Source organism: Vitis riparia, chromosome 18 (genome assembly GCF_004353265.1).
Source record: "Vitis riparia cultivar Riparia Gloire de Montpellier isolate 1030 chromosome 18, EGFV_Vit.rip_1.0, whole genome shotgun sequence".
In the NCBI taxonomy this organism is placed as follows: domain Eukaryota; kingdom Viridiplantae; phylum Streptophyta; class Magnoliopsida; order Vitales; family Vitaceae; genus Vitis; species Vitis riparia.
This window is the reverse complement of record NC_048448.1, coordinates 35,739,503-35,756,218: the sequence shown is the minus strand read 5'-3', so window position 1 is coordinate 35,756,218 and position 16,716 is coordinate 35,739,503. Positions and strand designations below refer to the sequence as shown.

Below are 16,716 nucleotides of genomic sequence, written 5' to 3'. Positions count from 1 at the left end.
TTAGATGTTTTTGCCTTCTTTATTTCCTCAAAATAACATTCCTCTCTCATTCCTAATTCATTTCTCTCATTGCTCATACCCAACTCTTTCTCTTTCTTTGGGTTTAGACTCTCCCCCTTTTTCTAGTGAAGTTCAAACCCATTACAAAGATCGATGAACAAATATCGGCCGCAACTCTCTCATCTTTCTCTTTATTCTTTGTTAGATGTCCTTACAATGGTTTTTTTGGGGCTTTTTATAGTTGTTTCTTGTTATAATTTTTTTACGTTGTTTTTTGTTAGGGTTTTTTATGGTTGTTCTTTGGTTAGAATTTTTAAAACTGTTTATTATCGAAGTTTTTTGCTTTTTTTTTTTGTGATTTTGATTGGAGTTTTTTGTAGTTGTGTGTGTGTTTTGGTGCAATTTTGAAAGATGATATCAAATAGAAAGTTGTTGCTAGTTATATCTCTAATCCAACTTTGTTCTCACCCAATCCTACAATCCATCATTTAAGTCTAGATGAACATTCTAATACGATTTATAAATAAAATGGAAATTTAACCTTAGTTAAGCTCTTTTTAAATGAAATTTAAAGACGATACAATTTAAGTCACCATAATTAAATTATTTATAGATAAAATGAAAACTTAGCCATAGTGTGGTTCATATTACCATTATAATTGAAAACTTAACCTTAGGTTTTTTTATAAACCAAACTTAACTCTAGTGTAATTCAAGTCATAACCTTAATGAAAAATTAAGCTTAGTGAAAAAAAAAAAGTAAACTAAAGAGATAAATGCATTATAAAGAAGTGAGAAGGTGATGTTTTTAGAGGCAAACAAAACAAAGAGGGGGTAAAAGAGTTAAAAAATGATCATTTCTCAACAAAATTAAAAGAGGTTATTTTTACAATTTGATAGTTATTTTGACTCACTCTTCTCTCAATTGTAATTATACTCCCTCTAAAAACAAAATCCTCAGTCATAGAAGGGTTTAATATTCGATGAGGGTAAACTCATCATTTATCAAATAAAAAAAATTCTAGCTAGACCCGCAACATCCCTTGCAAAGCTCTATAAGACTAATTCAAGCTTCACAATCTAACATATTTAACTAAAAAAAATAACTCCTATAAATAAGCCCAAAGATCAACAATGATGAGAAAAGGTTTTCCTTTATTAAGCTCACCTCTCCCCTTCCAAACCCCACTTCTAGGTTGTTCCGTTTGATAACCTTCTAAGGCTACATTACCTTTGAATCTTCTAACCCTCTCTCATTTCTTATTCAAATTTGAATCTTCCTTCATTTACATGACCACCTCTAATAAAGAACATTTTTCATTTACATAACTGTTCTCCTCTGATTGAGAATATTCTTCTATGAAGAAATTAACATCAATACAGTTTAGTTTACACCACTCAATAATCGTCTTTTGGACCTATTTTCTCATTAACATCATATATATTCAATTATTATTTTGGACACCATACTTATGCTGTGATTCTTCTCTTACCATCTCAATATTAAGGCAGGAACAATTTTCAATCTAAAAAGCCCTTCTGTTAAGCTTTTACAATGACACAATGGATACATATGCAAAATAAAAAACTTGCCTATCCAACAAGTTGTATAAGAAGGCAAGAATCTAAAACTTTTTATTACTTATATAAGAAAAGATTGATACTATAAATGCTTCAACTCTCAAAAGTTACATGGAATCTCTTGTACCTCTTTTTCTGAGGCTTACAACATAATCTAATTCTTGTCAACTCCATTCCTTCTCCTATAGATCGAGTCACATATTCAACTCCTTTCCTCCCTTTAACAACTTCACCAAAACTAGCTCCATTTCTTCTTCTCTCAAGATTGCTCGCTACTACTACAGACCCTCTTGGGTTCACATCAATAATCTTAAACAATCTCAAGTAATCTTCAAGTTTACAGTCAATTACAGCAAAATCAATGTTCTTAAACCCCATGATCACCTCACAAGGATCTCCCTGTACAAGCTCAACCACGTCTTCGAGATTATAGCAAGAAAGTTGAGCTTTGCAATCCTCTATATCTTGAAGTTGATGAAGAATGCAGATGAATAGAGCTTTGGTGTGCTTTGCAGCCACTGCAAGTGCAATTGTTAATGGGGTGATGCCTTGGTCTGAGGTGATTTGCACCATTAATTTAGATTGATTTCCTGCCGCCAAAGCTGATATGAACTCCATGCATTGGGGTGGAATGAGATTTCTGGTTCCAAGAGTGCAATCTTGATCATTGAAGTGGGTTTTACACTGAAAAAACAAAAATAAAAGATAGTGAGAACCCTAGGGAGTGTTTTTACTTAGAAAGTGCAGGAAAATGGAAAAGAAAATGAACTAATTACACAAAGAAACTTATGTCTACATCCCATTTGATTCCTATCAATTGTACAATATAATTTAGCCAACAGCCAAACAGAAAATTTTTAGTTTCATTTTCTAAATAACCAAACAGAAGAACTTAGATTTACTCTCACAGCCGCCAAACAGAATATAGAAAACTTCCAAGAAAATAAAGATGAGAATTACCAGTTGAAGAGTGTGCAAGTAAGCCTTCATGGCATCTTGAGGAGACCACTTCATTGTAGTAAAGAAAGTAGGAAAACAGAAAATGGAAAATAAGAAGTGGGAAAAGGGAAATGGGGACTTCAGGAAACTCCAGAGAACAGATGAAAAACCAGCTCAACCAATGGTTACTTGTAGGACAAAGGTGGTGGCCATGTATATAACCTGTGGAGGGTAGTTTTCCACTGATTATTCTTCCATTTTTTTAAGGTAACTTTTAGGAATTTCATGAAACTTTATTCCTCTGCAATGAGACCGTGACACACTGATTTGAGAAAATGATATACAAATACGTGGCTTTGCATGTAGGTGAGGGTCGTGGCCTCATGAGAGCACTTTCATGTGATGATGCCATAAAAGATGGTCAAAACATCTGGGTGTCGCTTAGTGTTTAGGACATGTGTCTTTGGGAGAGAGTACAGTTGTCACTGATGGAGATTTTGGCGGTGAAGAGGTGGCTTTTGGAGTATGGGCAATACACGGCGTTTTGGATAATTGGCCTTGCATCACCATCACAAAGGACCAAGGTGATGCTTGCAAACAATTATTTTGGTGACACCAACTTTACAGTTGTCTGTCATCATAATTAAACTTGGTGCCACTTCTCGAACAATTTAGACGGGTTGAAAGGGATTGATGGCTTAATTAGAATCTAATCAGAATCAAGAAATAATTAATTTGAGTCTAATATGACTCGATCTCTAATTGTGATATTCAACTAAAGTCTAATTTAATCTTATTTTTCTAAATTCGGATTGAGTCTAATATATCAAATTTTATATGCTCTATGAAAAAAAAAATTAATATATTTATATTAAAATTTAAATAGTAAATATCATAAAATTTTAAGATAATAATAAAAAAATGATATATCATTCTAAAAAAATAAATAGTATTATAATTATAATTTTTATATTTTTATTTAAAATCTAAAAATAAAATAAATAAAATGATTAATATTATCATATAGGATGATATAAATCATAAAAATAATATAAATTAGGTTAAAATTAGTCTTAAATTATCTGAACCTTGAGCCAAACTGAATCAAAATTGAATTCAAGTTGAAGAAACTTAATTCAAAGTCAACTTGAATATTTAATTAGTTGTCTAAGATTAATCAAAAGTTAAACTAGGTGGGTCATTTTGCCAAATTTTAACCCTAATTAAACTTACATTAATTTTCATATTGGTAATACATGACCTATCTTACAAGTCTTAACAAAACCATATCGCTTATAGAGTGCCTCAAAAAGCAATTGGAGAAACCATCGAAATCTTTAATTCTAATAGTGGAATAATCGTCTATGAAAATGATTCAAAGATCTATCTATCCGATGACCATCCATTTGGGGTGGTTTTCTAGTATGAATAAGGGCATTGCATAAAGAAGCCTTGGAGCGATATTTTTAGAATCACTACCATCTCTCTTTTATCTCAATTTATTATTACTATTTTTCCAAATTTTTTTATATCATCCACTTTTAGCTATTGTGAAATTTTAGTTCTAAACATTTTAGCTTACAGGGAATTTACAATAATATTCACAAAAACAGTTAGGACCCTAATTACAAAAAAGACTACCCATTGCATTATCAGTGTTGTTGTGCTATCTCTAATTACAAAATTTTCACCACCTATTTAGAGTATCTCAATAAAGGATTATCCTACCGACAAAAAATTATCTAAAAAATATATTTAAATAATTTCCTCATTAATTTGGAACGAAACGAATTGATGTCATATATTATATAGAAATAAGGGAAAAAATCATAATTTAGGCTCCATGTTATCACTAAACGTACTTCCAAATTAATCAATTATATGTTAGCTTACATATGCTCGGCTTTCTTCTATTTTTCATTTGAACGTTAATATTTCCAACTATTTTTATGAATAATGATGTTATTGGAAACTTTTTAGGACTTTGAGAAGTAAGAATAAGGTATGAGTAGAGTCAAATAATCGAAGTTGTATGAAAATTGATGATACAATGTTGTGTCAACCAATCAAAAGTTTTAGGCTAGTTGAAGGGGTGGGGGCAAAAATAATCCAAACTCTTTAAAGATCAATCTCACCAATTTTTAGAAGATTTGACCATAATTTGTTTATACAAGTAAATCAGTAAGTATTGATGAAAAAGAGAATAGTGTTAAAGGAGCTATGGAGTTAAGGAGCTTTCATCCAAAGATAGAGCCAAAATGTGGCCATCACAAGTTTTGGCACAATGTTGAGCCAAAAAAGTCCAAGTACTATAAAAAAAAATGGCATCAAGATGGTATCACTTTATATCCTAATGTCATTTTCTCCTACTTTGGCATTATTTTGTGTTGTAACTCCATAAATGTGCAAGGTCCTTATTTTTGGACTTTTCCCTAAGCATCATGGAATCTTCCATCTTATTTTTTTATGCCTCCATATGATATACCACTAAGAGCAACATTGAAGCACTTATAAAAAGCCATTCTGCAACTCCTTCGAGGCTTCTTCTTCCCCCCCACCCTTGTATTTTTTTTAAAAAAAAAAAAAAAAAACTTTGGAAAAAGCTTAGGAAGGAGACCTTATTGATCTAGCTAGGGATAATGTTTTGCTCCTTTTAATTGATCTGCAATGTTTCAAACTCATTTCCTTTTATTAAACTTGAATGTAGTTTGTTTTAAACTTTGATTTGATACAATATTTAATATTTTAATTTTTATACTTTTTATTTGCTATTCACTTTGTATCTATTCTCATGTCTTTTGAGTAATATTTTAGGCTGAGGAGAAGAGGCTCCTTAGAGCCTCCCTTGTGCCCATAAAATGATCCTTAAAATTTAGGTATTTGTTAATAAATTCAGTTTCAAAGTTGAATATCTCTATTTTCAATTAAATATTAAAAAAAAAATCCATCTTTTGAAAAATCGGGTTTAATGCAAAAATAAGACAAGTGATTAAAAGTCAGTATTTTTGTATTTGTTCTTTAAACAACCATTTTTTAAATGATTTTTCTAAAAATACCCATAAAAGATGCTGAAATTTTTTAGATGGCCCTTGGTTTATAGGGCATGTGTGTTTGGTGGAAAGTAGAAATTTTGCATTGTCGGGCTGTGTGGTTCTCAATATTAATTTGTAAACAAGTATTTATTTTGAAATGATAAAAAGAACTATATCAGTTTATTGCACCAGAATGTTGAGAAAGTATATATTGGAATTGATTAGTAATTTAAGAAAGTTCTTAGAATTAATTAATATTTAAATATAAATCGTAATAATGCTTTCAAGAATATATGAACTAATACATTATATTACAAAATAAAAATAAAAACACTCATGAAATGATAATCTAAAAAACATTTTAAATTATTTTTTAAAAATTTAAAAAATACCTTTAAATTTTACCAAATGCTTAAATTTAATAATAATGATAATAATAGTTATAGTAATAATAACATTTTCTTTTTTTTAATAACCAAGAGTCTTCCATGACCAAACCCGTAGGACTCTCCATAAGGACCCAAATCTTAGAGTGCTGACCACGTTCTCAACAACTAGCACCGGATAATTCGAAGCCAAGACCGTGCACCTCTACCACACATCCTAATAATAACTCTTTTAAACATTAAAAACCATAATCCTTTTTCAAAATCACTTTCAAATTGAATGGATTCTGAGTGCAATGAGAGGTTCAAGAAATTCAATACTAACCATCCACCAAGGGCTTTTGTGCTGTTACAAGCCCTTGGAGGTCACACTGTAATAAATTCACTCTTTACCTACTTCTGCCTTTGCTCAAATAGCAAAGGAGTCAAGACATCCCATATTGGAAGAACCCATGTCAAGAAAAGAAATATAAAAATAATAAAAAAGAAAAAGGAAATTCAAGAATTTCTAGACATCATCCTTCTTAACCTCAGGAAATGTATATAAATTCAAAATTTTACTCAAATTTACACTCTCAAAACACAAGATTGGAGAATAAAGACACCCAGTTTCCAACTCTTACCCCTATTTGAATTTAAATCCCAATTATAAAAATAAAAATAAAAAATAAAAAATAAAAAATAAAAAATAAAAAAAGAAAGAAAGAAAGAAAGAAAGAGAGAAGAAACAGATTCAGCTAGTTGAGTCTAGAACTATGCATATTTATTTATGTAGCATAGAACAATAGAAACAGTTCCCTCTCTTCTCTTCCTTAACCCAAGAAAACAAAAAAAATGATACAAGGATTTCTATTTTGGTCTTGTTGATGATATGGTTTCAATTTTTTTCTTTTTGGGCCATCATTAAATATATTCCAATTTACATAATAGTAATGTGCCTGCCAATTGGTTATGCATATCATAGTCTCATATGCTTACTTGAAGCAAATTCACAGCCCGGTGTTTACTCGATGTCTTTTACAGCATCCTGCATCATCAGCAGCAAGAAAGCATTGAATGAGTAACCAGGAAACCACAAATCAACTGTTTAGGATGGACTGGTTACAGCTATGCATGAGTTGGCTCAACTCTGAATTAGTTCAAGTATTAGGGTCCACAACGACAAATGGACCTCATAGGGCAATGTCTACATAATGTCATAGCATAACCTTAAATAAGTTTTGAATGATGGGAATTTAGCCTAGTGTATGTTGTTGGTCTGTTACCCAATAGCTTAAGCGTTTAGGTCAAAACCCTCTAATTGGTAAATTGAACACAATAGCATAGTTATAGGTAACCAAAGGTCTCGAGTTCGAGTCTGTCTCATCCTCCATCTGTTTATTCCTGCAACTATTTATTTGTGATTTGAGATCTGTAAAGTGTGATCAAACGTCTCATTTTCAAGTCTCTCTATCTGTTTATTCCCCCAGCTGTTTATGTATGATTCATAATCTATGATTGTCTAAAGAACGTTATGGTTGACAGATAATATAGAATAGGTGGTAAAACCAATTAGACAATTTGGTATGGGAATTTTGGTATGCAAACGTATGTCAATATGATTGGATGGTCAGATAGGAAATAGAACTTTTGTTATAATTGTAATCTGGTTACTCTTTTTGTTGGCATTGTAGGGGAAAATTAGCATGATATCAAAATTATAACAGAAGAATTACCTTAGCAAGCCGTGTCACATACGTTGCAGCCAATGCTGTTGCCAATAGTCCCAGGCCTAGTGTTATTAGCGAATTGTTTCCTCCAAGCAAACCAATATCAGATTCATCTTGCTGAGAAGTAATTCAAATGAATAAATAAATAAGAAAAGAGACTTCCAGAGTGATCTGACAACAAATTGTCCTACTTAATGGAAAGAACCAAGGAAACTAAAAAGTACAGACGAGAAGTAGTAATTCCAAGATATTGCATTACCTTGGAAGAAGTAATTCCAAGGTAACTGGTGTTTTTCGCCTTCTTGACAAAAGATGGTGTTTGACCAAATATTCCTAACTACATATGGCTCTTTGTATTAACGTCATTCCATCACTGATACGATAACATAATGCAATATCAACGTACCAAATAGATTACTATCAATGATGCTAAATTTTGCTCCCTGCCATATGGTTATTCTCTAAGCTAATAAAATATGTTGGAAATGGTTCTTGACAACATTTTTCAAAGGGGTTACGGCATTGATAAATTGGCTGAGAACAGATTATGAATCATATATCTAGCAGGGGTGTCTTCTGCACCTCTTCCTCCTTTGATGCTTTTAACCTCTTCAACTTGGGATGGGGTGGAAGAGAGAATGAGGAGAAGACTAGCCCAATGGAAAAGACAATGCATCTCCAAGGGCGGGAGAATCACTCTCATCAAGAGCACTTTGGCCAGCATACCCATCTACCACCTGTCCCTTATTCGCATTCCTAAGTCTGTTGCAAAAAGGCTTGAAAAACTTCAAAGAGACTTCCTTTGGGGGGGTGGGGGGAAGCTTGGAGGGGAAAGCTCACTTAATTAGCTGGGAGGTGGTGTGCAGCCTAAAGGAGGAGGGTGGTCTAGGCATCCGGAAAATTGACTTGCTAAACAGAGCCTTGTTGGGTAAATGGATCTGGAGATATGCCTATGAGAAGGACAATCTTTGGAAAAGGGTGATTGGGGTGAAATACGGTCAAGAGGGGTGTGGGTGGAGGACTAAGGAAGCTTATGGGTCTTTTGGAGTGGGAGTTTGGAAGGAGATCATGAAGGAGACTAATTGGTGCTGGGAGAGCATAGAGTTTAAGGTGGGGAAGGGGACGAGTAATGTTCTGGACTGATAAGTGGGGTGGTAATGCGGCGTTGTCCCAAATTTTCCCCTAGTTGTTCACCTTGGCGGTTCACAGGAATGCAACGGTCAATAAAGTGTGGGACTCAAGCCTTGGTCAAGGAGGTTGGAATCTCAGATTTGCTAGAGATTTCAATGATTGGGAACTGGATCAGATAAGAGATATGCTCAACTTGTTGAGGGACTTCAGGACTTCTCCAGAGGAGGATTCAGTGAGCTGGAAAGGGGGGGGGGGGGGTCATGGCGCTTTTGGGGTTAAGGGTGCTTATAATATGCTGATTGGCTCCACAGTTTGCGCCTTCCCGAATAGATGCATTTGGATGGATAAGGTCCCAACAAAATTTTCTTTTTTTGCTTGGGAAGCCACGTGGGGGAAGATCCTCGCTTTGGATAGGCTTCAAAGAAGGAGGTGGCAACTCCCTAACCGTTGTTTTTTGTGTGGCTGTGAAGAGGAAAATGTCAATCACATTCTTTTACATTGTATAGTGGTTAAGGCTCTTTGGGAGATTGTCCTCACCATTTTTGGGGTTCAGTGGGTGTTCCCTGAGTCTGTTAAAGAGGTGTTATTTAGTTGGAGGGGCTCTTTTGTGGGGAAAAAAATGAAAAAGATTTGGAATTCCATTCCGTTGTGTATATTTTGGACGGTTTGGAAGGAAATGAATAGATTAGCTTTTAAGGGGAGTAATTAGCTATACAAAAACTCAAAAATTCTTTGGTATGTAATCTATGGAGTTGGGTTGGGGTGTACATCGGAGAGGAGTCCTCTTCACTCTTAGGCTTTTTGGAGTGGCTCGCGACCACTTAAGGGTTGGTGAGGTTGCTCGCTTTCTTTTTGTTTCTCGTCTTAGGCTTTTATGTATACCCCCTGTATACTTTGTGGCTTTTTGGCCCTTTTTATATATCGTTGTTTATCTATCAAAAATAAAAAATAAAAGGTCATTAATATTTTTATTTGTTTAGTAAACAGTAAAAAATTAAAAGTGATAAGTGTATGATTTGCAGTAGCAGGATAAGCCAATGATAAACTCACAATGATTGCTCGCCCAAATGCACCAGCACTCACATAAGCCCATGTTCCAGGAAGCATTCCCAGCCAACTGCATGAAAATTATCATATGAGCTTTATTGGAAAGTGGATGACATTTTCAAAAAGGATCTACAAGTTTATTTGCAAATTTTAATTTTCCATCCATAGGTTTTTTAAGATGGTCAGCTTGACGGAAAGAAAATGTTAACCCATTGATGGATCTCGATTTGATACATTAACCCAACAGTATTTTACATAACACACTGACTCAGTGGCCAATTTTAAAATTATTGTTAACTCTCTCAAAGAACTAAACAAATAAATCATTTCTTCAATCAATTCTTCCAAAATTATAAACAAAATAATCAATTCTTGTAACAGGAACTTTTTTTTTTTTTTTTGATAGGTATTGTAACACACACAAATGCATGTACACAAAACAACCAATACTTCAATATGAAGTCAAGCCAATTTCAGAATTTTGAACCTATTCTGATTTTAATTAGGATTAAGTAAAAATAATTAAAACATTTACTAATGATTTGAAAAGAACTATATAATATTTTCATTTGTTTATTATTTTACCAATTAGCAAATAAGGCAGTCACCTTTCATTAACCAAAAACCTATCTATCAACAACTTCAATAAACCATAACAATTGGGACACAATATAACAGGGGCCAAACAATAAGCCAGCCATGATAGCAAAATTACACTAGCCTTTTTACATGAGTAAGAAGAGGCGAAATTAAAGTTCACAACTCCAAGGAAAGAGAGTAAAACTTGATTGAAGTTAAGAGCAAAAGCATATTAAAATAGTGCAGGTGCCAATAAGTGTGAATGGGAGAACCGATGTCTTCAAATCAATCACAACCCACAAGAAACTTTTTCCAATAAAGAAACCAAAATGATAGGAACATTAAAATGGCTGAAGAAGAAGCAAACCTTCCCAACACATATGGAACAAACTTAACAGATGTCAATCCATATAAATAATTCCCAAGTGAAAAGGGAAGTAAGGGACTCAAACGGAGGAGGGTAACAACTCTGAAACCATTTTCTCCAATTGCTTTGTCAATTGCAAGAAATTTTTTGTTTCCTTCAACTAATTTAAGAATACGTTCACGAGCAAAATATCTGGCAATTAAGAAGGCAACACTTGCTGCAACCTGAAAAGGGTTAAAAAATATACATTTTTTAGTAAAAACTGTGCCCATCACATTTAAAACAATAAAGAAAAAGAAAAACACTTAAGGTTGCTAAGTTGTTCTATTTTAGTTGCAGAAAAACAACTTACTGTTCCACTAATCGAAACAATGATAGTGCCAGTAAAAGAGCCAAAAAGCAGACCAGCTGACATGGTCAATGGAATGGCTGGAATTGCAAGGATCTAGAACAACATAAATAATTCAAGTTCAGCTTTAGAACAGGATAATAAACTTCTGTTAAAATTAAAAACATGACATGAATGTGTTTTCAGAACAACTACCTGATGGAAGTCAGATAATTATCAGGGTTAAAACTTTAAATAAATCAGCTGATTATTTGTCACAAACTATGAAGCTACAAAGATTGACATTCCACATCTCTTAGTGATGAGATAAATAGAAATGTGGCCACGTTTATAATGTGAACAACTAGAATGAGAGAAAAGCAAGGTAAAGGTTAGAAATGGATTAATGGAATGCAGCTTGGATAAAATATCATATTTAAGAAAATGGTCAAATGCTTACTTCTAGTCCAGCATAAACTGCTACAAACAAAGCATATCCAGCTGGTCCATAACCTATTCATTCAAAGAATTGTATGAGACTATGATAAGTGGTCTTTTCTATATGGAAAACAGAGCAAGCATAATAATATTACTATATTCTATTTCTATCGATATGTGCTTCAAGTACCTATAAAAATAATCAGAGCTACAGTAGCGAGTTTCATGGCAATATAAATCAGAGAGAACATCCCTTCTTCCCAAAAAAAGATCCCAAGCATATATATAAGTTTAGCAAATCCTCAACATTATGAGATAAGTGAGAAATAACAGTACAAGGAAAAGCTGGCAATGAACTGAGGTTGGGACGTGGGAGTTTTCAGGTTTGAGTCCTGGCTATTTTGAAAATTAAAGAAAAAAATTGTTGCCTAGAAAAGAAAGTACAAAGCAAGGCCATATCAACAAATACGTAATCAACTTTTATTCTCTTTAATTTTGAGTTTCAACTTGAAATGCATAAATCAGAATGAGAATAAGATTGCAGTATCATCAAAGGACCCAGGGGAAGCTTTCACAGATCCAGGCATTAAGTCAAGGATCAGTAATTGGGTGCAGAAGCAGTACTACTATATTAGGATAGTAATTTAACAAGTGCTTCATAGCGTTTTTTTTTAGTAATTAGACTAACATTTTGCTCCATTTCAAGGGGCATTTCCTCCACAAAAAAGGATGGAACACATGAAAATCAGGTAACCTATATTATTTATAGCTTAATACTCAAATAAACCACACCCAAGAAAAAGGGAAGATCGGCCACTCAGCTTGGTCTTTCCTTCTCGTTTTTCTATTGACTCAAGGTTCTCTAACAACCCATTTCCCCCATACCTAGTCATCTTTTAATGCTTCAGTATAAAAATAACAATTTGTTCATTTTTTCCTTTATTTCATTACTTGTTTTCCATATCTTGTTTTTCTGAATTAATAAGAAATGCAAAATTAGTGGTAAAGCAGGTAGTAGTAGTATAACACATCTTACACAGGACATTGTATGTACATTTTGTAAATCAAACAAATGTCTACTCACCAAGGCAGCTAACAGGGCCATTGCCCATCACCTAAACTCACCTTTAATATTACCAAAACTGGTTTTGAAAAAAAAAATCACAAGGAAGAGAAACAACTCAAGTAAACAATGAAATGTCTATGCCAAACATTTCACTTGAATACCATTCTGCTCTACCTGGAGCCAGATGCTCAATTATATCATAGGTTATCCTCTTTTTCCACTGAGTTTCAGCCTAGAGTTTCAAACACACCAAATACTTAGAAATGTAATATGAGCTGTGAGAAGTTTGGCTATTTGTTTCATTCTCCACCTGGGTCTCAGGAAAAAATTATTAGGAGATAATACAAAATAATGAACGTTGCATCTTCGAATTTTGCATTATTTGAATTAAAAGAAAACACTCATTAAGTTTTGTTCAGTCTGAGTTTCACATTTCTTCATAAAACAAATAACACAAACACCAAATTCAAGATTCCCATTTTCTTTTCTTTTCCTACAACCTCAAACGGGTCTTGATGAAAACAAAACTGCAATCAGTCCAGTTAACAAACACTCCCCAACCCAAAAGAAAAAGAAGGAGAAGTTCCAGATGGGTAATGGATTCCTGTAAACCAGAAAACCTTTATTTGGCTTAGTTCACTAGAGTTTCACATTTCTTCAGAAAACTAAGCAACTGAAACCACCAAATTCAAGTTCTATTAATTACTGTTATTCTCCTATAGTTTCTCACCAACCAAACAGAGCATCAAGAAAACCCTAACTATAAGCATAATATTCTCTGAAAACCTCTAAATGGCCTGGATGAAACCAAAACCGTCACCCCCAGCAACAAAACCCATACCATACTCCAAACCCTCCTCACCTCAACTGCACCCAAAACCACTATTTGGATTAGTTTAGTGGAGTATCACATTTCCTCAAAAAACAAAGTAACACATAACACCAACTCAAGTTTTTATAACTTCTTCCCTTTTCCTATTTTGCCTCAGCAATCAACCAACAACAATGAAACCCTAACCCTGAGCACAGAATTCTTAGAAAACCTCAAAACTGATGAAGCTCAGATTGTAATCGCCCCGTTCAACATTACCCACACCAGATTCTCCAAAACAAATGGGAAATGACAATAACTGCGAGATTACCTTAAAGGTATCCAGAAAACTTCCCTAAATTGAATCTACTGCCACTATTCAAATTCAAGCTTGTCAATTTCCTTTCTTTTCCTAAAAGAGCAAACAGCAAGCACCAAATCCTCGAAATTTGTCACAAGTATCTCGATGAAACCCAAATTATAATCGCCCCAATCAACAGAACCCACATCAAAATTTCAAGGTTTTTAATTTCTGATTCTTTTCCTGAGGTTTATCAACAACCAAACCGCGCAACAATAAAACCCCAACTGTAAGTCCCCAAATTCTCAGAAGGCTACAAAAAGGGCCCCGCGGAAGCCCAAATCTAATCACCCTAATGAACAAAACGCACACCAAACTCTCAGAAAAAACCAAATATGCAACAAATTATAGCAAATTACCTTCAATGAAGCCCGAAAACTGAGTCAGGAAGGCATTGATCTGGTCCCTGTAGACATACCCAACAGTGGCAAATCCACCAACAACACCCACAAGCAGCAGACCAGCCAAAAGGGTACCTTTAACTGCAGTGTCACCACTCTCCAACCCACCATCGTCACCGTTACCGCCACCACTAGCATCTTCTTCACCATCACTGCTCTTGGGGTTCAAGAACCACCTCAAACTCTGGGGAGCGTTGCTGCCAGAAGAGGTCTTTTGGAGCTGTTTCTTGGTCTGTTTGAGGGAAGAGCATGGCTTGAGGAAGTGGAAGCGCTTGGGCCTGAAGCTGAAGAGAAATGACGAAGGAGAAAACAAGGAGTGGAGAGGAGAGGAGAGGTGGTGGTGGTGATGGCGGTGGCTCAGCCTCAGGCTGAGGCTGAGGGTGGGCATTTTCTAATGGAATGAGCTCTGGATAAGAGCCCCTGCAGCCAGCCATGCGGTAGTTGAAGTTTCTTATGTGTGGCTTTGCTGGAAGCAATCTCACCTCATATTCCCATTATTCCACATTCTTCTCCATAAAAATAAAAATTTAAAATAAAAATAACCACCTCATATTATGTAAGGGTGTTTTAGTCATTTAATTTTTTCAATTGTAATATTTGAAAATAAAATATTAGTAAATAAAATCATCCCTTGATTTTATATACAAGCCCTAATATTTTGGATACATAATAAAAAAAATCAACTTAATTAATTAATATTAATACTTGTTTATTTTTCTTTAATATATATGTATATATATAATATTTTCTAATAAAAATTATATATTTAATAAATTTTTAAAAATATTGAATACTTTTTAATTTGTTTGATTGCTAAAAAGATGCTTGATAACTTCTAAGTTAATTGCTTGTTTTTATATGGTATATCTCTATATTTATAAAGTTGTGATTAAAATATGTCTTTTATTATTAAGATTAATTTATTTATTTTTGGATTTTAAGTTAGGAAATAGTATCAAATCCTAAATTTTTATTTTTTAAAACTAATTAAAATTATTAATTTTAATGGACATTTAAAGGAGATTAAAAATTTTATCAGAATTAATGATTGTTGATTTATTTTGGTTTCTCTCAAGATAAATAAGTTGAAAATTAATAGTAAATTCATTTTAAATCTAAAGAATGTTGGATAAAATTTAATATTTATTATTTAATGACTTAAGTTAATTTTAAGTTAAATTATACTTAAATTATTTATTTAAAACTTATTACTCAATTTTTTAATTTAAGTATTAAAGTTGTTTAATAAAATTAACTTAAAACTTATTTTAAATTATTAAATTAACATATTTATTGTCATAAATCATAATTAGGGCAAATGAGGTTGAGTAACAGTAGAGGTCGTATAAGTAGTAAAGAAAATCATAGAAGTAATTAAGACAAATAAGGATAAAAAAATAAAATAAAGATGTAAACTTGAAAATTACTTAAAATTGCTTATTACTTTAAGTCATATCATGAAATTATTTTACCACATATATTTAATTTACTTAATAATTTAAATTAAGTTATTAAATCATTTTAAGTTATTTTATAAAACACCCACTAAATTCTATAATTTTTGGGATTCTTAAGAAATTAATTTCTTAGTCTTGGCCCATACATAGGAGTCGAGGGGCCATGCAGCTATTCGGGCCTGCATGAGATGAAATATCAAGCCCAAGCCCACCGAAATTTTCAAACCTAATCTCATGGCCCAAGGAAACAATAAATATTTTAATACTTCCTTAAATTAAAGAGTACATGATGTATATTGTTGGTTTCTGAAAGATAAAGATACTTGGGGAATGTTTGGCAACGTTTTGCTAGCTTTGAAAAATAAGTTTTGTAAATATTTTTAATTATTTTTTAAAAATAAAATTTTATTTGAAAAGCCAAATATAAAAAATGGTATTTTTAAATTTATGTTTCATGAAAATAATGTGTATTTGAGTACAGCGGGAAAGATTCACAAAATATTTTTTATATTTTGAATTATTTCTCAAAATTATACCTAAAAATGCTTTAAATTTATTTTCATTTTAATATACATCAATTTATTTAAAAATCCAATCTATTTTGGTAATAATTCTCAAAGAATTATTTTTAATAAAAAAATTATAGAACTTAATTTTGGAAAATTGGGATAAATTACAAAAAAATTAAATTAAAAATTTTTAAAATATGATTAACTTTTAAATTTTATAATGCAAAAAAGAAAAAAAAAAGTCACTTTCATTTTATTTCACAAAAGTAGACCAAGAGCTAGAAATTACGTTCATAAACTTTTCTAGGATAATGAAACAAAAATATTTTATAAGAAAAGTGCACGTGGAGGCCTACTTGTTATTTTACTTATTACTTAAAGTTATTTTTTACTTTAAGTCATATTATTAAATTATTTTATTAAATATACTTAATTTATTTAATAACTTAAATTAAGTTATTAAATCACTTTAAGTTATTTAGTTTATCAAACACCCACTAAAAATATCATTAAATGCTAGTCTTAGGAACTTTAGTAAAACCTTTTATGACTATATGAACTTTAAAATTTCTAA

The 16,716-nt window shown here is 32.5% G+C and overlaps 1 protein-coding gene and 1 pseudogene across 1 annotated transcript; both read right to left on the bottom strand.

Moving 5' to 3' along the window:
• Positions 1-1,642: 1,642 nt before the first annotated feature.
• LOC117907733 lies at positions 1,643-2,698 on the bottom strand. The gene is made up of 2 exons (XM_034821376.1): positions 2,542-2,698; positions 1,643-2,265 (listed from the first exon to the last, which is right to left on the bottom strand). The coding sequence occupies exons 1-2, from the start codon at positions 2,593-2,595 to the stop codon at positions 1,675-1,677; spliced, it is 645 nt and encodes a 214-aa protein (XP_034677267.1). The 5' UTR covers positions 2,596-2,698; the 3' UTR covers positions 1,643-1,674.
• Positions 2,699-6,679: 3,981 nt separating this feature from the next.
• LOC117907401 lies at positions 6,680-14,627 on the bottom strand (annotated as a pseudogene).
• Positions 14,628-16,716: the final 2,089 nt, after the last annotated feature.